Source organism: Myotis myotis, unplaced genomic scaffold (genome assembly GCF_014108235.1).
Source record: "Myotis myotis isolate mMyoMyo1 unplaced genomic scaffold, mMyoMyo1.p scaffold_m19_p_21, whole genome shotgun sequence".
NCBI lineage: Eukaryota > Metazoa > Chordata > Mammalia > Chiroptera > Vespertilionidae > Myotis > Myotis myotis.
This window is the reverse complement of record NW_023416326.1, coordinates 13,510,208-13,534,153: the sequence shown is the minus strand read 5'-3', so window position 1 is coordinate 13,534,153 and position 23,946 is coordinate 13,510,208. Positions and strand designations below refer to the sequence as shown.

At 54.1% G+C, this 23,946-nt stretch overlaps 1 protein-coding gene across 1 annotated transcript in view; it reads right to left on the bottom strand.

Annotated features, from left to right (window-relative positions):
- KIF26B (kinesin family member 26B) overlaps nt 1–20,407 on the bottom strand; it is a 356,959-nt gene extending 336,552 nt beyond the window's left edge. The window contains exons 1-2 of the mRNA XM_036354955.1: nt 19,399–20,407; nt 18,320–18,721 (exon numbers count right to left, since the gene is read on the bottom strand). Coding sequence (XP_036210848.1) covers nt 18,320–18,721; nt 19,399–19,461 — 465 coding nt within the window. The 5' untranslated portion in view covers nt 19,462–20,407. The remainder of the gene's footprint in view (nt 1–18,319; nt 18,722–19,398) is intronic.
- Between the last annotated feature and the right edge of the window lie 3,539 nt (nt 20,408–23,946).

Here is a 23,946-nt window from a genome sequence, read left to right as displayed (position 1 = left end):
ATGGGCGGGGCCCATCGGCGGGACCCGGTGGTTGAGCATGGATCTATGAACCAGGAGATCACGGTTCGATTCCCCGGTCAGGGCACATGCCTGGGTTGTGGGCTTGAGGCGATCAATGATTCTCTCTCATCATTATGTTCCTATCTTTCTCTCCCTCTCTTCCTCTCTCTGAAATCAACAAAAACATATACTTATCTGTTTAAAAAAAAAAAAAAAAGAGTAGGCAGGGGCTTAAACCCTAACGTAACTCTGGTGCCGTGTCACATATAGAAATTTTTTGATATTTGCAACCATAGTAAAACAAAGACTTATATTTTTGATATTTATTTTATATATTTAAATGCCATTTAACAAAGAAAAATCAACCAAAAAAATGAGTTCGCGTGTCACCCCTCACACGCGTGTCATAGGTTCGCCATCACTGGCTTAGACTCTAGCCTGAGCTCACTGGTGACCTTAATTGAGGGTCCAGGGCCTGCAAAGAGAGAATGCTGTGTAAATAGTTGTGAGGAGGAGGAGGAAGAGGAGGAGGAGGAGGAGGAGGAAAAAAAGAAAGTCTCTTGGCCTCTCCATCCTCTTTCTTTCTTTGTCTCTTAAATGAAGTTAAGACAGACGACCCCGTCTCCAGCCGTGAACTCCTTAAAAGGATGCTGTGAGAAAGAAGGGAAAGGTGGCAGAGGCTGGCCCGGTCACCTGAAGGAAGCAGCTGAACAAATATAAAGTTATATCAACGTATCCGACCTTCGAAAGAGCCCATTTGGTCTTCCTCCAACAAAGCGAGGCGCACGAAACGCGCTGACGGATTTAGGAAAGGCGCTGCGCCCCCGAACATGCCGCTGCCGAGCTCCGGCGCTACCGTCATTTTTCTGAGCTTACTGCAAGCTGCGCCACGTAATTATCGTCACGTGTTAATAACTGCTCTGCAGGGAGCCACTTAGCGCGCCGCCCTCACAAAGATGTATTTGCCGGCTTCGTGCGTCTACTCAGTGACGATGACTGCCCTGGGAACCGTCCCAAACCAGCACAGGCACCAATCACACAGTCCCTTACGCCCTGGCCGGTTTGGCTGCGGTACCAAAGGGTCCCGGGTTCGATTCCGGTCAAGGGCAGTTACCTGGGTTGCAGGCTCCTCCCCTGGTCTGGGCATGTGCAGGAAGCAACCAATTGATGTGCTTCTCACACTGATGTTTCTCTCTGTCTCTCCCTCTCTCTTCCACTTTCTCTAAAATCAATGGAAAATATCCTCGGGTGAGGATTAAAAAAAACCAAAACAGTCGCTTTGCGCTGGTTTCTACAGAACAGAGTGACGGAGGTCCCACCCGGGACACACGCCACCCCGAGTGAGTGCAGAGGGAGGAGCTGACGGCTCCTGGCTGGCCAAGGCCGGTCTCCTCCTCAGAGGGTGGGAGGGAGGAAGAGAAAGAAGAAGAGGATGCTGGTCCGGGTACCCAACCTGGCAGAGGTTCCTCACCTGCAAAGCGGGGACAGGACCCTCCCCAAGCCCCAGGGCCGCCGTGAGGAGGAGAAGTGATGTCGCACACCATGTGCCCAGATGCAGCTGCTGGTTAGATCCACAAATGTCATCACAGTCGCCCTTCACGAGCGATCCCGGGATAGCATCTTCCCGGGGACAGGCCAGGGGGTCCCTCTCCCACGCACACTGACTTGTGGCACAGTCCGTGTTGCCGTGTGTGTCTGTGTGTGTTCACATATACAGAATATAACATTTACCATTTCAACCATTGTTTAGTGGACCGTTCAGAGGCATTGAGTACACCAGGCCTGTTGTACTCCACACCTATTTTTTTTTTAGTAAATCTTTATCGACCTCAGAGAGAAAGGAAGAGAGAGAAACATCAATGATGAGAATCATGGATCGGCTGCCTCCTGCACGCCCCCTACTGAGGACCAAGCCCACAACCTGGGCATGTGCCCGACCGTGACCCCTGTGACCTCAGTGGTCAGTGAGTCACACTGGCCGGGTTTCAGAACCTTCTTCATCTTCCCGAACAATCTCTTCGCCCATCTGAGCCACAGCTCTCCACTGCCCCTCCCCCAGGCCCCTCCCCCCCTGCAACCACCATTGTCCATCGGTCTCTCTCCATGAATGCGACAGCTCTAGGTCTCTCCTCTAAGTGGAATCACACCGTACCTGCCCTTTTATGTCCGGCTACTTGCCCTCAGCATAGCGCCCTCAAGGCTCATCCACGTGGCAGCCTGTGTGGGCATGTCCTTTCTAAGGCTGGAGGGTGTGTCCGCTCCACTGTGTGTACCTGCCAGGCTTTGTTCATCCACTCGCCCATGACGGACCCTTGCATGGCTTCTGCCTTTTGCTGCCGTGACTAATGCGGTCGAGAAGGAGGGCTGGTGCTGCTACCGTGTCCCACAATTCCACTCACCGTATGAGACTCAACTGAGCAGTCACCAGGTCTTTGCTGGCGCTGGGAATCCTCACCTGAGGACATTTTCCCATTGACTTTTCAGAGAGAGTGGAAGGGAGGGGAAGAGACAGAGAGAGAGAGAGAGAGAGAGAGAGAGAGAGAGAGAGAGAGAGAAACACTGATGTGAAAGAGACACATTGATTGGTTGCCTCCCACATGCCAGCCGACCAGGCCTGGGGATAGAGTCGGCAACCGAGGTACATGCCCTTGACCGGAATCAAACCCAAGGCCCCTCAGTCCACAAGCCAGCGCTGTACCCACTGAGCCACCTGGCTAGGGCTGCAGGCACTACTTCTAAGAAACCATCTCTAGCCAGCCATGCCATTCCTTACAGAGGTGCTGTGCTGTGGCAAAGTCCTGGCAATGGGCCGAGACAATGGTCGGAGCGGTGGGCGCTGCTCCCCCGTGTGCTCCCAGCTGCACTCAGTGTGGTGTGTCTGTACCCACCCGGCCCAGCAGGCTGTGAGGGCTCGAGGGCAGGGCTGTGTGTTAGCCATCTTTCTATCCCCAGCACCAGGCCCAGAGACCACACTGCTACATGGTGAAGGCCAAGAAATGTTGGGCAAGCAGAGGAACAGATAGATGGCTAGAGAAGTGGATAATGCGAGAATGAAAATGAATAAACTGAATGTTAATGTGTCCAATGAATCCTGGAGTCAGACAGCACCCTCTAGATCAGTGATGGCGAACCTATGACACACGTGTCAGAGGTGACACATGAACTCATTATTTTGGTTGATTTTTCTTTGTTAAATGGCATTTAAATATGTAAAATAAATATCAAAAATATAAGTCTTTGTTTTACTATGGTTGTAAATATCAAAAAATTTCTGTATGGGACACGGCACCAGAGTTAAGTTAGGGTTTTTCAAAATGCTGACACGCCGAGCTCAAAAGGTTCGCCATCACTGGCCTAAATTGTAAGGTTTTACTTTTCTGCAAGACGGCAGTTGGATACTAGCATTTAATGAACACCTACTATGTGCCAGACAAATCATGCCAATGAAGCAACAATTATTATTGTGTTTGTTTTTTTATTGATTTAAGAGAGAGGAAGGGAGAGGGAGAGAGAGATAGAAACATCAATGATGAGAGAGAATCATTGATCGGCTGCCTCCTGCATGCCCCCTACTGGGGATCGAGCCCACAACCCCAGCAGGTGCCCTGACAGGGAATCGAACCTTGACCTCCTGGTTCATAGGTCGATGCTCAACGACTGAGCCACGCTGGCTGGGCCGAAGCAACTATTATTAACCCCAAGAGACAAGTGAGGAAACCGTGACAGAAAGCAGTCCGTCCTTCTCTCCGTTCAGAGCTGGTAAACGACAAAGCAAAGATGAGAACCCAGAGGGCCGGGTGCCGGGAGCCCTGCGTTCAACCGCAGAAGCGATGCGAGGCCGCACAACCCCGGTTCCTTCCGTCTGCTGATCTACGCTTACAAAATGCTAACGACTACAGAGGACATTCTGAGCTCTCCAGGCGGAAAGGTGAGGAACGATGTTAATAGCGAATGGCATTCATTTAAACTGAGAAATTAAATTGAATTCTGCCCTCTGTAAGCTTCGCAGAGGGGGTCTGGACAGTCCACGACCCAACTAAAGAGATACCGAAGGTGCCCGTAGCCAGAGCCGTGAACTCCACGCCACTGCTCTCCAGACCTGGCACGACCCCAGGGATGTCTGTGGCAAGCCAGCCCTCTTCCTCGCTGCCCCGCACCGAATGATCCGAAGCCAGCAGCCGCACGTCTCCTCTCACTTCAAGCTCTGGGGCAGCCGCAAGCCTTTCCAGGGAGAGAGAGTCCTTCATTCTTCCAGACCCTCCTCGTGGACGTGACCACGTGTCACCATCTCACCACTGTGCAGGGCCACTTCTCGGACGACGGAGACACTGAACCTGGGGCCGGGCCTGGGTGAGGGACCCACGTCTGGGCGAGGGGCCGGGTCTGGGTGAGGGGCCTCACGCTTGCCCTCTTGGCTGAGTGCCAACCAGGGAGAATAAATTTCCTCCTGGGACCCCTGGGGCCCATTCTAAGCATCCAGTCTGCTCTTCTGCAAGACCGAGTGAATACAACCGCGTTAAGCTGAGCAAGAACAAGGGCATGTCGACCAACAAGGAATGCGGGACCTCCACCAGCTGGTCCATCAAGACCGAGACCAACACCCCCGGGGAGCCCACGCTCAGGCTCGGGTCCCCGTGATTTCACTCTTCCAGGGGACAGCGGACGTGTCGGGGGACGGCGGCGTGTCACCCCCAGGACTAGCCCAGGCATCACCTCCTACCCCTCACCCCCTCCTTCAGCCCCAGTGACGCTTTCATTCACACAGTGGAAAGGAGAGTTTTCTTTCAAAAGACCAGAAATCGCCCGGCCGGTGTGGCTCAGTGGGTGAGCATCGACCCATGAACCAAGAGTTCACAGTTCAATTCCTGGCCAGGGCACATGCCTGGGTTGCAGGCTCAACTCCATCCCCAGTGTGGGGTGCGCAGGAGGTAGCCGATCAATGAGTCTCTCTCCTCACTGATGTTTCTATCTCTCTCTCCCTCTCCCTTCCTCTCTGAAACCAATACATACATATATATATATTTTTTTTTTTTAATTTAAAAAAAGACCCCTCCTTGGCAATTTCACAAAGAATGACAGGCCGGGGAAAGTTGGGGGGCAGGAGGAAGGGGTATAAGAGATCAACCGAAGGACTTGTATGCATGCATATATGCATAACCAATGGACATGGGACGCTGGGGGGTGGGGGAGGCCAGGGGATAGTCAAGGGCAGGGGGAAAAAAAAAAAAGACACATATGTAATACCCTTTGTAATACTTTAAGCAATAAAATGAATAAATAAATATAAAAATTAAAATTAAAAAAGGCCCCTCCTTGGCAATTTCACACAGAACGACAGGAGCAAGTTTGGGAACAAGAGCCAGAGACGCGATGAGAGGAGCGGCTGAGAACAGAACCCACGGGAGCACGCGGAGGGTTTGGGGGGCGGCCGGCGACCTGCGGAGCCGGGGTCCTGGCCGCAGAGCGCGCCCCTGAAAGTCAGTGCGGAGACCCGGGTGCGAGGATGGGTCAGAAGTGAGCTGTGAATAGAGAAGCATTCGCTCTGACGGCGGCCTTACTGGGAGAGGTGGGGGGGGGGGGGGGGGCTGAGCCTCTAGGAGGGTCAGGGTTTGGCAGAGAGTCCTAGTGCGGACCTGCCTCTCTCGGAGGAGGAACTTTGAGGAAGATGTTGACTTTTTTTTTTTTCAAGTACAAAAAAAAAAGTGAAAGAAGGAGAGTAATGAATGGGTTCCCTGCTGCTCCGTGCTTCCTCCTAACGAGCTCTGGGCTGCCCGCGGCCAAACGAAGTTCTGCTTTTCCTATCTGTGCTTCCCGCGTTGTGTTTAGACTCAAATACAAATATAAATTATTACCGTCGAAATAGGAGGGGAACAGTCACAGGAAGCAGACAGCTTAAGAGGCCACCTGGCCTGATGATAAAGACAAATGAAATCGGTAAGAACTTAATCGGCCTTGCTGAGTGGCTTGCAGACCACAGCATCAAAAGCTGCAGGGTTATTACACCCGTGTCACGGGCACGGGAATCGTAAACATTGGTCTGGACAACTAGGGCCCCATCCAGATGCTTGAAGGAGTAGGAGACGGAAGGAGAAATCACAGGGGAGCTAAAAAGGTTTTGGGGGGAAATTCAGGGGGAGAATGTTTTAGGAATGCGGAATAAAATGCTTGGAGTTCTGGTGTTCCTGGATTGCTACGCACAGGAGCTCCCCACAAATTATTTCTAAATCCTAGTGAGTACGGCACATTTTTATTTTTATTTATTTTTTTATGTAGATGTTTTTATTGATTTCAGAGAGGGAGAGAGAGGGAGAGAGAGAGAGAGAAACATCAGTGAGAGAGAATCACTGATCAGCTGCCTCCTGCACGCCCCACACTGGGGATGGAGCCCACAACCCAGGCATGTGTCCTGACCAGGAATCGAACCGCCAGGAATCGAATCGACCTCCTGGTTCATAGGTCGACGCTCAACCACTGAGCCACGCTGGACGGGCAGCACATTTTTTAAAATGTAAAGCTAAGTTTGGGCTGTCAGAGAAGTGGGACAATACATTTTCTCAAGCATTCCTGGCCAAACTGCTTTTTTAAAACCCATTGTCCCTTTGTAGGCCCACATTGACTTCTGCTTACAAACAGAGGACAGTAAAGTAAACAGCTGTATTGAGAAGCAGGAAGAATCCTGTCCGTCTATTCATGGCCCAAATTCCAATCATCAGCCATGAGAGGGGACACGCCCTGCTGGCCGAGGCCCACAGACCTGGCAGCTCATGGACCGGCTTCGGGCTCCTGGTTCAGCCAGAGACCATCGGGGACTGTGCGAAGCATCCCCTCTGGAATCTGGGGCACGAACGGGGCTCCATCCAGTGCGGGCTCCTCTGCAGCCTCAGAGACTCGAAGGCCTGGAAGGGGTGTAAAGACCACGACTCCCGCCCCCGTGGTTTACAAAAGAGAAAGAAAGCGCAAGCCAGGGATGCCACGTGCCTGGGATCGCGTGCTAGTTAGTGCTGGGGACTCCCTGCACCTCGTCTTATAAAGGAAGTCCTTTGCTTTCTTTTTCTTTTTTTTAATTAATCACCGGAGGATATTTTTCCATTGAGTTTTAGAGAGAGTGGAAGGGAGGAGGCGAGACAGAGAGAGAGAAACATCCATGTGTCTCTCTCGCACGTCGTTTGGTTGCCTCCGCACGTGCCCCCGACCAGAGCCAAGGATGGAGCCCTGGACCGGAATCGAACCCAGGACCCTCCAGTCCGCAGACCAATGCTCGTCTATCCACTGAACCAGACCGGCCAGGGCAGGACAGTCCTTTTTCACCTAAACATCTGGGGTTGTAGACAACCTCCAAGGCCTAGGAACCACCCACCCCTTTACTTCCGTCTTTCTCCTCTCTCCTGCTTCCTCCTTCTCCTCCCCGCCATCCTCTTCCTCTCCTCTCTCCCCTCCCCCATCCATCCCTCAGCCCACGGAGCCATGGTGATGCTCACATTCACAGCTGTGGGGCCTCCGGGAGGACATTCCAGGCCAGTTCTTCAGCTGCCGGGTCCAAGACCAAGCCGTCCTCCATGAAAGATACACAACTGAGCCAGGCACCTGACTCTTCCTCTTCCTCTTCCTCTATATCATCTATATCTATATCTATATCTATATCTATATCTATATCTATATCTATATCTTCCTATTGATTTTTAGAGAGTGGAAGAGAGGTGGGTAGACAGAGAGAAATATCAATGTGAGAGAAACACATCGATTGGTTGCCTCCTGCATGCACCCCGACTAGGGCCAGGCCAGGGAAGACCCTGCAACCAAGGTACATGCCCTTGACTGGAATCGAACCCGGGACCCTTCGGTCCACAGGCCAAAGCTCTATCCACTGAGCCAAAGCGGCCAGGGCTGACTATTTCCTTAAACAATGGTGGGTGCTAGTTGTTTGCCTGAACTCAACTGTCCATTTTCCGTGTAACCATTTGGTTAGGGAGCTCAACGGTGTTGGCTGGTGGTGGTGGTGGTTTCTGATCGGTTAATAAATCAGACTGTGATGCTGCCTGAAACCGCCAGTTGGGTGGCAAGGGGTGTGGGGAAGTAGTGATTACAGCGCCCAAGAAAGCAACCGCCATAAATAAGACGATAGCGTTCATGGGAAGGCACAGGCGTTCATCACTGCTCATTAAAAGACGGAATTACGGCCCAGGAGCAGCTCAAGCTCCATGAGTTCCTGTGTTATCTTAGGGAAAAAACCCTGAATTAGCCATTACGCACCTCAGGCATCGCTCCGATTAGATAGAGAAGGACTGAAAGCTGACATGTGTCGCTGCTGTGCTACAAGGTGGACCTGAAGTTGGCCTTCGCAGTTCGAGCTTTAAAAGCAAAGCCATTTTCTGTGTAAGAACGAAGCGAAGGCTTTAAAACCATGCTGGATGGGGAGCTAAAACTCTTCCCAAGAACTCCTTGTGGTGGTAACAGCACTGAGCTTAGCTCCATTAAGTGGAAAAACTGGCTTAAAAAGGCCCTCAGCAGTCCCCTGGTCTGTGACGCCTAAGCTATATTTAGATACAGTTCTGCTTATCGGAAAACACTCTAACCAGAGCCTCCGATCGGGTCCCCATGGAGCAGCACAAAAATAGCGACTCCTTCTACCTCCAGCTCCTAGGAGCCGCCTGCACTGGTCAGCGGTCAGCGGTCATGCCTGCTGCCAGCTGAGATGGTGCAGGAAATACTTCTGGGTGGGGGAGGGTGTCTCTACTTCCAGACTTCTCACGGGCTCTGGTCAGAACCGACGCGATAGGATCAGCAAAGCATAACTGCAGAGAAAACTGTCTGAGAAAGACAGCCCTGGACTGGAAGGCAGATAAGCCCGGATTCCTGGTGCGCAGCTGCGGGAGGGCTGCTCGCCTTCATCCAGGGCTGAGATGCCTCCCTGCCAGGCTCCCCCCAGGGCAGGGCCGGGAGGGGCAGGGCTTAAGGAGGGGGCTTCCCTCTGTGACAGACTCTCCGTCCATGTTCATGGCGACTGCTAAAAGGAGTCGCTGTTTGTGGCAACTGAGCTCTCGGAACTTCTCCAGGGAGCCACCTGCTGCAGGTGAAGGGCGGTCCCAGGTGCTGTGTTCACTTGCAGGGGAAGACAGGAAGGGGAGCTGGGCGGTTGCCTTTTCTCTGGCTGTGCTTTTCCATGTGGTGTCAGCGCAGTGGCAATAGGAAGGGGAGAGGAAGAAGGAGAGAGGGGGAGTCTGGGGAGAAGAGATGGAGTCTGGGGAGGGGAGGAGAGGGGAGGGGAGGTAGCCTTTTCTAAAATTCAACTTCATTGGGCCTGGCCTGTGTGGCTCAGTGGTTGAGCCTCAACCTACGAATCAGGAAGTCATAGGTTGGATTCCCAGTCGGGTTGGGGGCTCGATCCCCAGTGTGGGGCGTGCAGGAGGCAGCGGATCCATGATTCTCTCTCATCATTGATGTCTCTATCGCTCGCTCCCTCTCCCTTCCTCTCTGAAATCAATAAAAAATAGATTAAAAAATAAAATTCAACGCCATTGGACTAAAGACAGGAGGCGATGGCTGAATGTCGTCTCATAACAGCCCTGGTGCGGTGTCGGCACTGCCCCAATGTGCAGCGGAGTCTCCAGGCCCCGAGCGGCTGAGCGGCCTCCCCAGGGCCACACACTCGGTGAGGTGGCCTGGTCTGCACCAGGTGGCTGACCCGGGTCTTCACCTTTAAGGTCACAAGAGCTGAAAAAACGGGTCTCTCTTAACCTCTCAGAGTCTCCACGCCTGGCAGGCTGCCGCGGACGCCCTCCCCTCCCCGTCCACTCCCACGTACACTGTCAGTGCCTGTCCTTCCCCAGGCGCCAGAATGTCCTAACCAAGCCCCCAAGAGGCCCCCTATTTGCCGATTCAATGGGAACCTCAGCCTCGCGCGCCTCCTTGGCTGTCCAGGTATCTGACCTCTTGTCACCTCTACCCCCTGAAGCTCTCTCCTCCCTCGGGGTCCCTGACACCCGTCTCCACGCCCCTGCCCTCTCTCTGGCCTCCCCTAGGTCTGTCTTCCCCGCTCCTCCAGCTACCCGTCCCTGCGATGTCAGAGAGTCCCCGACTCCCTGCTCAGGTGTCTCCTGTCTCACCGAACACATGCTCCGTGGAGACCTCACCCGTCTGAGGACTCACCGCCTTCTTCAGGGTGATGTCTCCCAGAGCCACATCTCCAGCTCTGGTGCACCCTAGAGCCCCCCAGCTCTGGAACATTCCACCTCAAGCTCTACAGAACCCGGCCCAGTTTTATTGTCCACAGCCATCCTCAGAAATCAGACCCACAGTAACAAAAACCCTCTGTCTGTCTGTCTGTATTCTCCACTTCCATGAACGGCAGCCCCATCCGCACCCGTGCCCCGGCCAGAAGTCTGGGAGGACGCCTAACCTCCTCCTCTCCCTCCCACCACAGCTCCGCTGCCACCTTCATGGGTTTTCTGGGCACAAGGTTGGCCAGGTCCACGCGGTCCCTTCATTCCCGCTGCTACTGCCTAGTTCAGGTCGGCGCCATCTTCCACTCGGGCCAGGGAGCCCCTTACCCGGGCTCCGCGACACTGTTCTCCCACCCACCGTCCCTCTCACCATCAGAGCAATCTCTCCTACATGAACATAACTGATCACTGCATCCCCTTCCTGGAGGCCCTTGAATGCCTGCCCACGGCCACCGGATAACATCAGCCTGCAGCCTGCAAGGCCCTTCAGCCTGGGACCCTTCTGGAACCTTCCTTCCCAGCCTGTCACTCACCCATGCAAACACCCTGCTATTGTGACGAGACACCGCCAGTTCCCAGGGGCACTGAGCGGGCATGACCTCTGTGCCTGAGGCCTGTCATTCCCTCGGCCTGGAGTGTCGGTGTGTCACCCTGTTCATAAGGCGACCCCTGCTCACCCTTCCAGCCAGCTGGCGCCTCGCCCAGCAGCCAGCACAGCTCCAGCCTGGCACTCAGTACACGGCACTGCAACTCTTTGGTTCCCTGTCTCTCTCTGATAATAGACTCGGAGGAAGAATTTTAGCCTTTTTTACAGCTTGATTATAATGTGGCACAGCACTGTAGCTGGGCACATACGTGGGAGTAAAAAAGCGCTTACTGGCAAATGAATATGAAAGCAAAAACAGTTTGGCTCATTGGATAGAGCGTCAGCCTGTAGTCTGAAAGGTCCCAGGTTCGATTCCAGGCAAGGGCACATGCCCAGGTTGTGGGCTCAATCCCCAGTGTGGGGCGTGCAGGAGGCAGCCGATCAATGATTCTCTGTCATCACTGATGTTTCTATCTCTCTCTCCCTCTCCCTTCCTTTCTGAAATCAATAAAAATATATTGAAAAAAAAGAAAGCAAAAACCATAAATAAAATATTAGCAAACTGAATCCAGCAACATATTTTAAAAAAATATATTGTGGGGTTTATTACGGGAATGCAAGGATGGTTCACTATTAGGAAATCAATTATAATTCACAATAATAATAGATAGAAGGAGAAAAATCTTATGATCATCTCCCTAAATACTGGAAAGACAATTGGCAAAATATAACACCCATTCCTCACTAAGAACACAAAGTAAAGTAGAAATTGATGGTGATTTTCATATGTATATATATCACTACCATTTAACATTGTATTGGAAGCATTAATCAATGTAACAAACAAGAGAAAATCATTAGAGGAAAAGCAGCAAAGAAAAAGAGTAATGACATCTCTATTTGCAGAAGATAAATTCTTTTGAAAATTCGAGTACCGATTTTAAAAACTAATGAATACATTAATAAAATGCAGTAAGGTAATAGGATATAAAACTTATATATAAATCACTATCCTTCTTACATATAAACAACCATCAATTAGAAGAGATAATGCAAGTGAAGAGCTCATCTGTAATAGCAACAAAAGACATAAAACCTAAGAATAAACTGGGCAAAAAATGTGCCAAGCCTATACGAGAAGAACCTCTAATACTGCTGAAAAGTAGACTTGTTCAAATGGAAAGACGTTCCATGTCCTTGGGAAAGATTCAACATCATAGCGATGCCAACTATCCCCCAGGTTAATATACAAGGTGACCGTCAGCCTCCACGTCTTGGCATCTCTGCTCTCGTCACTTATTCCCTCGACTCTGAAAGCCTTCGGGACGTGCCGTGACCACCCTCATATCCCAGCGAAGCAGAGGAGGGGGCGTCCATGTGAACTTGGTGGTAAAGGGCTCTGGGTGACGCTTTCATGGGGATGGACGTCAGTAGGAGCTTCTTTTAAAAAACAAAACTTTTATTTATTTAGGTTTTTTTTATTGACTTCAGAGAGGGAGAGAGAGAGATAGAAACAGCAATAGTGAGAGAGAATCATTGATCGGCTGCCTCCTGCACGCCCCACATTGGGGATCGAGGCCGCAACCTGGGCTTGTGCCCTGACCGGGAATCGAACCCTGATCTCCTGGTTCATAGGTCGATGCTCAACCACTGAGCCGCACCGGCCGGGCCCGATTTACTATTCCAATAAATATTTCCAAAGTAATTTAGGAATGCCGGTGTATCCTCCCTCCCTTTGCACCTCTGCGAACACACTTGAAGGTGTTTCTGATGGCGCATGTCAGTATGAATGGGCAGGGGCAGCCCTTCTAGAGGGTAAGCACGTAGAGGAGGTTGACCAACGAAACAAGAAAAGATGCTACGATCAGCCTGTGACTCAAGACAGTGGTTAAAAGGAAGTCGGCGGTTGCATTCCAGAAAAGAGAGTGGACCCTCAGGGCACCATCCGTTTGCCATCTTGGCCAGGAACGGCCAGAGCGGAAGTCCCCGCTGACCTGGCACTGGGCCGTCCGGCTGGAGATCGGCACAGACAGAGCGGACAACAGCCTCAACGGAGTGAATGTTAAACACGCGGAAGGTCCTTTTCCTCCACTTCATTCCAGCCGAGAAAATGACTCAGCTCAGAATCTTGACGGCTCACAGACTTTTCCCACCCCACCCCCCACCATCTGTGAGCCCAGGGAAAGGCGTTGGAACGTACTCTCTCACGCACAGCTCCCCCCTCGGGCAGTTACAGTAACAGTGAGGGACCCTCAATGGCACTGGGATGCAAGCATCTTGGGGTTTCTCTGTTCCCTGCATCTTCAATGCTGCTTTCTTTTGTGACTTAAATCATTTCGATCACCTGGAAATCGGGGGGTAAAGGAATCAGGTCCATCTTTGCTTTGCTATGAGATTCATGTATGTTCCTGTGCATCGATGTGGTGCATGCCAGCACAGCGCCTAGCACCTACCGATGGTAACTGTGAGCCATTTATAATCATCACCGTTACCGTCGCCATTACTACTCACTGATGAATAGTACGATCTCGGACACGCCAAAGAGCAACAATAATGTTGCCTAAATTTTATTGACTTAATCCCTCCAAATGCTGACAAACGACTAGCCTCGGTCATTTAAAAATCACATTTCTAATGCAATAATCCTATCTGCAGAGAGTGTGGGAGGAATTACTACAGGCCAGGGATTCTTACAAAGTGAATTAAGTCACTATAAAAATTGACCTAGTTGGTTCACAATTAAAAGTCCGGTAGAATGCAATGCCATCAATCCATAGCTCACCAAGCCTTAAAGAGGAGGTTTCTGCTCGCATGTCTCGACTAGGAATGTTCTTATAATCCCTCAAATGTTTCAGAAATTTTTTTTTTTTTGAATGATAAATGCTAACGGGACTTCTCCATTACTGACAGTATCTGTAAGCTAGTCGTTTATCTCGACTACTTCTGAGATGGAAAAGATTCGAATGAAGCTTTCCGAAAATAGTCATGTGTTCTTAGGTTTCCGATAGAATTTTCTCATAATTAATAACTATTGAAAAGGCGGTGTATTTTATCTACTTACAGAGTGTCTTACAATGGCTTCCAGGGGACCTTTTAAGTGGAGCTCTTTTTCCACCCCCCACCCCCCGTTTTGGAGCTGGGAAAATGCGAACGTACAGATGAAATCTCCAAGTCTAGACTCACTTGGGCCCCGGCTATTTAGAGGCCACGGTTGGTGTTTTTAAACCCCGTGACACATTGTTTGCTTTCATCTCGGTGACTCCTGGCCACCCTTCTCAGTGTGCCTGGCTAATCTTCCTGGTATTTCTGGGGCATAAATGGACCCGGAGTATGTGACTGAGAACAAATCAGATAGGAATGTCTTCCTGGTCCTTTTTTTTCTTTCTTTTTTTTACATAAAAGAAGATTTTTTCTTTTATTGATATGGAAATGAACAGATGTCTGATAACCTCTCGCCAAGCTGGACCGTTTCTGCTTACTCCAGGGAATTCCTTCGGGCTGAGGTTTCGCAGGGCTGCTCTGCGGCTGGTATCGGAATGATCCCGGCTCGCCCAGAACGGGAGACTCATGCCTTGGCCCCTGTTCCTGGCGCGGTGCCTCGACTGTGTATAAAACAGGAAGGGCGCGCTTGCCAGTGGATGTAAAATGGTTTTATATTTACACATGGAAACGCTGCAGTGGGTAAGAGGGCTGTTTCACTTAAAATCCCAACACTTTGCAAATCACATTCCTTTGTGTTTTTCTCACCACTTCCACTTCCCAGCTAGGAAAGCACTGATCTACCCCCAGGCGGTCCCTTCTCACTGGCCGAGGGGGTAAAACGAACCCGAGTGTTTCACAGTCTGCCCTGGGCACCGGTCTGGGCCTGGCCAGGTAAGCTGCCATCTGAAAGGCTGAATCCAGGGCATTTTTAAGGGTTACGTGAGCTCACAGCTGTCACGTCCTACATCCCAGAGGCTGTGTTTTCCTAAATCTGCCTCAAACGCAACGCACAGCACCAAATCCAATACCAATGTCCTTCGCTCTGAGCTCCACCCAAACCTGGGTCTCCTTCCGCTTCCTGCCTCAATTAACATTACCCCCATCCCTGAAGTGGTCACCTGGCTACAGAGAGTGCTCAGCACTTCATCTCACCTTCTTTTTTTGATATATTTTTACTGATTTCAGAGAGAGGAAGGGAGAGGGAAAGAGAAACATCAATGATGAGAGAGAATCACTGATTGGCTGCCTCCTGCACGCCCCACACTGGGGATGGAGCCCACAACCTGGGGCATGTGCCCTGACAGGGAATCGAACCTGTGACCTCCTGGTTCATGGGTCGATGTTCAACCACTAGCCACACCGGCCTGAGCTCACCTGACCTTCTTAACCAACTGTCCCAGAGACACAACTGGGGGAATTCAATAGGGCTTCTACCTACCAGGGGCACCGCTCACGAGAAATCATATGCCGGTGTGATATTTGGGAAATGCACCGACGAAAGCAGAAACTGAAAGCAGATGTTTTGTAAGGAAAATCTTACATCCCATGAAACATAAACAAACCAACCAGACTCTTGTCTAATAATGGCCGACGCTCACGTCCATCTGTGAAGAATGGAGCACCTTTCTAACCTCATCTCAAGTAATTTTCATGACATTCTAACAGTGTGAGTCACTGCCTTCCTTCGTGTGTCGGTGGGGAAGTGAAACATACAGGGAAAAACCGACAGACTCAATGTCACAACAGTAATCAGCGCTGGAGAAAGACCTAAGCCCAGATCACCCCAAAATGATGAGGTTCTGGACGTGCTGGTCCGGCCTGCCCAGGAGGCTGCTAATACCACCTCGTAGAAAGTAATACCCTATCTATGAGAAAATATTCCCCCCAATACAGCTAAGCATCTTAAGCGAATTACAAAGGTGATTTGGCTAATCACCCCTCCAAAACACGCCTTTATCTTCCAGACTCTCCCTCCGGAGGGCAAACTACACGCTGGAGCCACATGACACTCTTGTTCTAATGAAACTTAACGCCTCCGCCCTGAGGGCTGCGAGGGTCCCCAGTTCGCTCATAAAGTCTGCCCGGGGAGGAGGGAGGTCTTGTCTCCGAGTTACATGGGTCTCCGCCCGTGGTGCTCGAGGGAACACGGAGAGAGAGCACAGCGCTTATTTGATTAAAACGTTGCAAACTTCCGCGGTGTGATGAAAACTGTACCTCATCCGGGGGTACCGATGCTTTAGAAAGGAACGCTAACACTGAAGTTATTATTCCCGGAGACATGCAGGATCCTTTTAGTGGACATTATTGTTTCTAACAACAAGGTGATCCAAATCACCACTGGCTCTCATGGAGTCGTGGGCACTCCCTGTACCACGGTCATGCTCCATCATGCTATGTCACATATGAAGCTCCAGGCACTGTGTGATATTCCCATGTGCACCTACCGGGACCCCGTGTGACTGTCCCCGTGGGCGTAGGGCACTGAGGTGTAGCAGACCCATCACTGTGACAATACGATCCGTCTCCCAGCATCTCTTTTATTTCATCCCGTAACTAAAACGGGCAAATATACGGAGCTGCCCGCTGCGACCCTGTGAAGGAATCTCCGGGCTGCTTCCACAAAACCAGAGCTCTCCTTTGTCACGTGACCCCACAAGGCAAGATGGATGGATCTACGTCCAACATGTGTTTCTTATTCCTATCGATTTCCTTCCCTTCCTCCATCCGTGTGAGAAGGGTATATTTTGATTTCCCTTTGCATACAAGAGCACTCAAACATGAAGCTATTAGAGGAATGAGTCCTACAGAAGCAGGAACAGGCTCAGAGGGAAGGCAGGGGAGGCTGGGAGGGGAGAGATCAATCGATGAACTTGTATGCCTAACCCATGGGCACACACAACGAGGTGGTGAGGGCCAGGGGTGGGGGAGACGGGAGCAAGCTGGAATAAGTTAATGTGGGGGGAGGGAAGGAGGACCTAAGTAATATTTTCAACAATAAAGATTTAAAAAATGCGCCCTCAAGAATGTTCTAGAGTGATCTGGAAGACCACAACTTATTAGGACTTCCAAATACCAGATGTTCTCTATTTAACAGCCAAGGTTCTCCCAAATTTATCACATGGTCTGGTCTGGTTATGCGCTCTCATAGCACCCCACACTCGTCTTGGTAGAAGCATAAATCACGAATTGTGCATTTTGTGGTTAAGGTCTGTGTCCTCCGTGAGGATATAAGCCCCACGTGGACAAGGACTGTGGGCACGTGTGACTTCATTGCTGTGCTTAACACGGTGCCTTGAATGCCACAGGAAATCAGAGAACATTGACAGACGCCCCAAAGAGCTTAAATAAACCTGCGAGTGAAGAAACCGTGTGAAAACGAAGGAGGGAAAGAAGTCTTAGACTCCCCGAGATGTATTCTTGGGGTTGTATCACCAAACTGCCAAAATGGCACGCTGGCAGCAATCCACGAGTTAATTATTCCGGCGGTAGATTCGGGATTCACAAAACCAATTCTCAGGGTGGGGATCCTCCCCGTTTAGAGTTTTACAGCGTCTGTGGGCGTGGTGTTTGCTTCATGTAACCCTCGCACATGACACCACCAATGCGCGTGTGTTTGGACAAGCAGGGGAGGCAAACAGAGGCCCTAATCCCTGAAGTCCACGACTCGTAACCACAGCGTTTCAAGTCACCGAAACATAAATTAGAAACGCCATTGAACAAACCCTATCAGACCCGCACAGCCATCCCCTGTGTTCTTGCTATTTTAACCACCGATAAGAACTCTTTGAAGCGCAAGAGTCAATATTATCATTTGATAGCACTTGGGCCCAACCGCGCAAATACAACCGCATTGTGCTCCGCGCCGGGGCCCGCAGGGTTGCCATGGGGAGCCCTGCCATGGGGAGCCCCGTGCGCTCGGTGCTGGAGCGACCAGGGGGTAGCGGTGCTCCCCGGGGCTCCCACCCTGCGTCTCCCCGGACAGAGTGGACGTTGGGGGAGATGCTGGCTTTTGTGATCCGGGCAGGAAGGGAGGACCACAGACAGGCAAGGAGAAGCACCAAGCCCGCTCGCTTTTACTTCCCCACCCGCGCGTTTCTGGAAAGGATCGCGGGTGGGTGGGGAGAGAATGCCCACGGCGGGAGGGCATGCCCGCGGGGCCGAAGGCAGGACTCCCCGGAGCGGGTCTCGGCGCGTCCCCGGCCAGCCCCCCCTCCACACCCCAGCAAAGGTTTGCGGGCGCGCGGGGAGAGGGGTCCAGCAGGATGGCGGGCAGGTGCGGGGATCACAAAGGGGCTCTCCGGAGTGGGGGACAGCAGGACAAGTCACCTGAACCCCCCCACACCCCCGTGGGCGGTGAGGCCCCAAACGTGGAAAGCCCGCGCGCTCTGCGTCCCACCGTGTCCGCGCGCAAGAGACGGGCGGGGTCCCCGACGCCGGCCCGAATCCGCCCCACGCGTGCAGCGCCCCCGGGGCGCGAGGCCAGGCGCGCAGCGGCCGCGGGAGGGGCAGCCGCCGGGGCTGCGGGGCTCACCTTGCCGGGGAAGGGCCCGGGGAGCAGCAGCTGCAGCGCCTGCCTCTTCAGCTCCACCAGGCGGGCGTTGCAGTTCTCGCACCAGACGCCGCGGTCCGAGCCGGGGGAGGAGCCGCCGCCGCTGCCCGAGCCGGGGGAGCCGGTGCCGAAGCCCGGCGAGCCGCCCAGGGAGCCCGGCGAGCTGGTGCCGATGCCCGGGGAGGCGGGGCCCGGGGAGCCGGTGAAGGAGCTGGGGGACGAGGTGCCCGAGCCGGGGGACGGGGTCCCCGACGAGCCGAGCGCCGAGCCCGCGCCCTCGGGGGTGGGCCGGCTGCCCGCGCGCGACTCCTCGTAGGCTTTGCGGTACCAGCTCTCGGGGGAGAAGGGCGCCGCGGGCTTGGTGGGCGAGCAGACTTCATTCACCTGCGGGGAGACACGCCGGGGTCAGGGCGCCCGCCCGGGACTGCGCGCCGCCGAGGGCCCGACCGAGCCCCGCGGCCAGATCGGCCGCGTTCAATGCTCCCTAAGTGAGTCCCCAACGCCCCGGGGCTCCCAGCGCCGTTCCCGGGCGCCGGCGGGGCACATGGCTCGCTCGGGGGGTCCCGTGGTTTCTGCAGGGGGACCCGGAGACTCAGAGCCCCGCGCTTTTGAACCCGACACCCACCCAGCCAGAGCCCTGGCTCGGGATCCTGGGAGCCGCTATCCCGGGGTGGGCGGGAGGGGGAGGGGGCTGCGACTTCATTCATTCATTCGGGGTGCAGCCTCTGGGTCCCGAAGGCACCGGGAAATGATCCCAAGGAACCGCAGGGAATCCATGGAAACCCCTCCCGCTCGGCGCCGCTCTCCCTTTCAGTGCAGGAATGCTGGAAAGTTAGGGGTGCGGGGAAGGGGAGGCCGGCGAGGGCTGAAAATTCCCAGCGCCGGGCGAGTGTGCGGGTCCCCGCGACACCCGCCTCTGCGCACGCACGCCCGGCGGCGGCGCCTCGGAGCCGGCGGAGAGCTCGGAGCCGCCCTGCCGCGCCGCGCGGCTCCCGGGAAGGGGGACCCCGGCCGCCCTGGGTCTGGGAACGCGCCTCCGCCTCGTACCCGTCACAACTTACCCCGTATTTCTTGCCCCTGGTGGAAACGGCGAGCCTCTCTTTATTCCCAGCGACCGAATTCATGGTGGCTTTTCCAGAAGAGAGTCTAATGGTCCCCCAGCGCTACATCCACAAGGTCTGCAGCCCAGAAGGGTCTCCGGTGGCGGGGGGCTGTCCTTTGGTCCTCAAGTCAAGGCTCCTTAATTGGGGGGAGGGGGCAGAAAGGCACACGGGCCCCCGAAGTAAGAGCACCAATTTGCAGAAGGGGCTGGAGTGGGCGGCTTATCCTTTCTTCAAATACTGCTTCCCCGCATCCTCTTCTGCTCCTCCAGCCACACGCTCCCTTTCCACGGTCACAGCCAGATCACCGGCTTTTCCCGCAGCCGAGGAAGTGCGTGCTCCTCCACGCGGGAGAGGAGGCTCACAATCGGGGCACGTGGCCGCCGCGGAGAAGGTGCGCGAGCCCCCGCCGGGCCCCCGCCAGCGAGCCGGCTGTGGGCGCTCGTCTCCTCCCCGCAGCTCGGTAACTGAGTTCAAAGAAATTCTCCCAAAATATAAAGATCCAGCTCGGGGAGGAGCCTCGGCGTGTGCGAGCCAATATCCGCCGGCCCGCGCCGCCTGACAGCCGCGCGAGGGCAGGGAAAGGGGCGGCTCGGCGGGCCGGGCGCCGTCCGCGGTCAGAGCGCGCGTGTGCGCCCGGGCGCAGCGCGGAGCGTGGGGACCCGCGGCCCCGCCGCCCGGGAGCCCGCCGCCTGGCTGCCGCCGCCGCGCCGGCCCGGCTCCATTTTAGGTTGCGGCGCTCCTGCCTGACACCGAGAGGCCGCGAGCCGGCGGGGGGAGGGGACCGTAAATCTCGCTCCCGGCGGGGAACTTCCCGGCGAGGGGCCTGCGTCCAGGGCTCTAATGAAACGCCGCCGCGCGCGCCGGGGCCGAGGGGCCGCGCCGAGCCCGCGGGGCTGGACCGAGCTGCGCCCGCGCCTCCCCCTCCCCCAGGTTCTTTCTCTTCCTGGCGAGGCGTGCAGTTCTGCCTTTGAAACGCCGGGGAGAAGGGATTGAGTCACAGACAAGTCCGCAAACGCGCCGGGTCCTCCCCCCGCCCTTTGTTCTCCCAGACCTTCCCTGCAAACCTTTTCTGGAATGGCCCTCCCGACCCGCGGCCGGCCACGGGCCCCCTCCCCAGGACAACCCCCAGCCCGAGGACCGGGGTCCCCACCCGCCCCGCCCCTATCTGCGAGGTGCCCAGTCGCCCAGCGCTGGGACAGGGGAGCCCGGGATGAGAAGGCAGCCCGGGCAGGGGAAACTGAGGGATTCGCCGCGCTGCACACGCACGGCGCGACGGCGCGGGCCTGGAGAGGGGTGTGTGCGAACTGGACTTGGCCTCGCCTTGCCGGGCCGGTGCCCTCAGCACCCGTCCTTCCACGCCTTCCTCGGGACCCACGGAGTCCCGGGCGCGTCAGTCATCGCCCCCTCTCGGACCCCCCACCCACCCGAGGCGCAGCGCCCGGGAGCGCAGGAAGCCCGCCTCGCCGGGCTCCACACGTGGCTGCTCCGGGGAGTCATTTTTCATTTCCCGGGAGTACATTTCTCCTGGTGAGCCGGCGGGTCTGTTTTGCTGTGACCTTTAATTAACACCCCGCGAGACGCCTCTGCAAGGACCGGCCCGGGGTGGGGTCACGTGAGGTGTGCTGGCATCTCGGCGCCCGGAGAGACCCGGCCTGGGGGTAGGCGAGGGCGCAGAGGACGTTTGGTGCCTTTCTGTCACTAGCTTCCTTCTGTGATGGGGAGGGGCGGGAAGACAGCTTTCTGGGGTGCTGGAACCCCGGGCAACGCCCCCCGCCATACACACACACACAGCCTGCCTCCCTCGCGTTGCCATCCACGCTGCCATCCACCCACCCTCCCGCCCACCACAACCCTTGCGTGGGGATATTACAGTCACCAAAGCGAGGAATGGAGGTCAAAATGAAGATGTCGAGAACAGGGCGCAAGTTTCCTTTACGCTCCTACTTGCAAATTAAAAGCGATCCTATCAAGAGAAGACCCTGGGGTCGAGGGGTGGGGGGCGGGTACACCTCCAGGCAGCCCACGCCAGATCCCAGCGGCATCTGCTCTCCGGGGAGATGGGGCGGGAAACAGCATCGCCATTAGCTACCCGCTGCTTATCAGCCGAAAAGCAGCGTATGGCCCGGCGACATGGACTGCCCGGGATGGGGAAGGTGGGGGGCCCGGGGAGAGCTACCGTGGAGACTGAGGCACACAGCTTGCCTGATTTGCATTCCCAAGTGGCTGAGTCCCTAAAACGTGTTTGGTGAGCTCGGAGCGCCCTCTGTTGATCAACGTTTACAGTCGCAGGCCCCGCAAGAGAGTTTGGATTTGAGGCTTTTAAAACCTGGATGTAAAATTTACAGAGAAATGCACAAATTTTAAGCGTACATTGATATGACTCTTATAAAGGTATTCTCCCTTTCAAGGACCTTTCCACAGCCTCCGAGCCAATGAGGTTCATCCACAGCCTCAAGGGAAGTATAACTTTCCACCACTCCAGAAAGTTCTGTCTCCTCCTAGGTGAACCCCATCCCTCACACACAAGTACTGCTCTGACTTCTATCACCATAGTTTTGCCTGATCTTGAACTTTTTTTGGCTGAAAATCAATGCAACATGTATTTTTTAGTGCTTGACTTTTTCGCTTTAACTCGAGTTTTGAGCTTCACATTGTTGCTAGTACCCCTGTTTTCTATTTGCCCTGTTTTTCATTCCTGTCTCTCCGGCCTTCTTAACTGGATATTTTTTAGTATTCTTTCATCCTTTTCGATCTAATGTTTATAATATGCATATTTATCATGGACTACTTAGAGTTAGCATTGTGTGACTTCACCCAAAACATAAGAAACTTGCAACAGTGTAGTTATTTTATCTCCCTCCTTTGTGCTATTTTGATCTGTGAAAAAAAAATATATATATATATATATTAGAGGCCCAGTGCACGAATTCGTGCACCAGTGGGGTCCCTCCGCCTGGCCTGTGGGATTGGGCCAAAACCGGCTTTCTGACATCCCCCAGGGGTCCTGGATTGTGACAAGGCGCAGGCCAGGCGGAGGGACCTCACAGGTGCACAATCGGGGCGGGGAAGTACACGGGAGGTTGGCCAGCCAGGGAGGGATCACAGGAGGGCTCCAGGGCGTGCCTGGCCCGCATTGCTCAGCCCCTATAGGCTGGACCCCAGCAACAAGCTAACCTACCGGTTGGAGTGTCTGCCCCCTGGTGGTCAGTGCACATCATAGCGAGCACATTAGCACATCATTAGCATATTACACTTTGATTGGTTGAATGGCCGACCAGTTGACTGGATACTTAGCATATTGGGGTTTTATTATATAGGAGATATACACACACACACACACACACACACACACACACACACACACACACACTCTAAAGGCCCGGTGCACAAAATTCATGCACAGATAGGGTCCCTAGGACCGGCTGGCGATCAGGGCCAATCTGCAGGGCAACCAGCGGGGTGATGGGGGGGTGGCCGCTGGCACCTGCCTTAGCTGGCCTGGAACCACCCGTTCCCCGGCCCCGCCCTCTGCCAGTAGAGGCCTGCAGGCTAGGGGCAGCTCCTGCATTGTCTGCCCCCTGGTGGTGAGTGCACGTCAGAGTGACTGGTGGTTCTGCCATTCGGTCGATTTGCATGTTAGGGTTTTATTATATAGGAAATATATCCTCCTGTATAATAAAAGAGTAATATGCAAATTGTCCCCTAACAATGAAACGACCGGTCGCTATGACGGCAGCTCCTGCATTGAGCATCTGCCCCCTGATAGTCAGTGCATGAATTTTCATGTACCGGGCCTCTAGTCCTATCTAATAATAGACAAACATGGTAATTAACCATACCTCTGCTACACTTCCCATTGGCTAATCAGGGTGATATGCAAATTAACTGCCAACCAAGATGACGGCCGGCAGCCACGCAGCTGAAGCGAACATGAGGCTTGGTTGCACCGGCAATGGAGGAAGCCAAGGTTCCCCGCCTGCTGCGCCCAGCTCTGAGCCTGAAAGCAACAGCTCCGAAATGCAACTATGTTTCAATTATAGAAGCTAAACAAACCCCAGATACCTGCTTTCAGACAGCCGGCATTGGGGCTGGAACTGCAACAAAGTTTCAATTACAGAAGGTAAATAAATCCCAGAATAAAAAAAAAAAGAAAGAAAAAAAGGAGAGACTGGGAGCTTCAGTTGCAGGCTTGGCCCGCCTGAAAACAGCCCTCAGCCCCTCATCCAGGCTGGCCAGGCACCCCAGTGGGACCCCCACCCTGAAGGGGGTACGGGCAGTCTGAAAACAGCCCTCAGCCCCTCGTCCAGGCTGGCCAGGCACCCCAATGGGGACCGCCACACTGAAAGGTGCGGGCAGCCTGAAAACAGCCCTCAGCCCCTCATCCAGGCTGGCCAGGCACCCCAGTGGGGACCCCCATCCTGAAGGGGGTGCGGGCAGCCTGAAAACAGTGATCAGCCCCTCATCCAGGCACCCCAGTGGGGACCCCCACCCTAAAGGGGGTTTGGG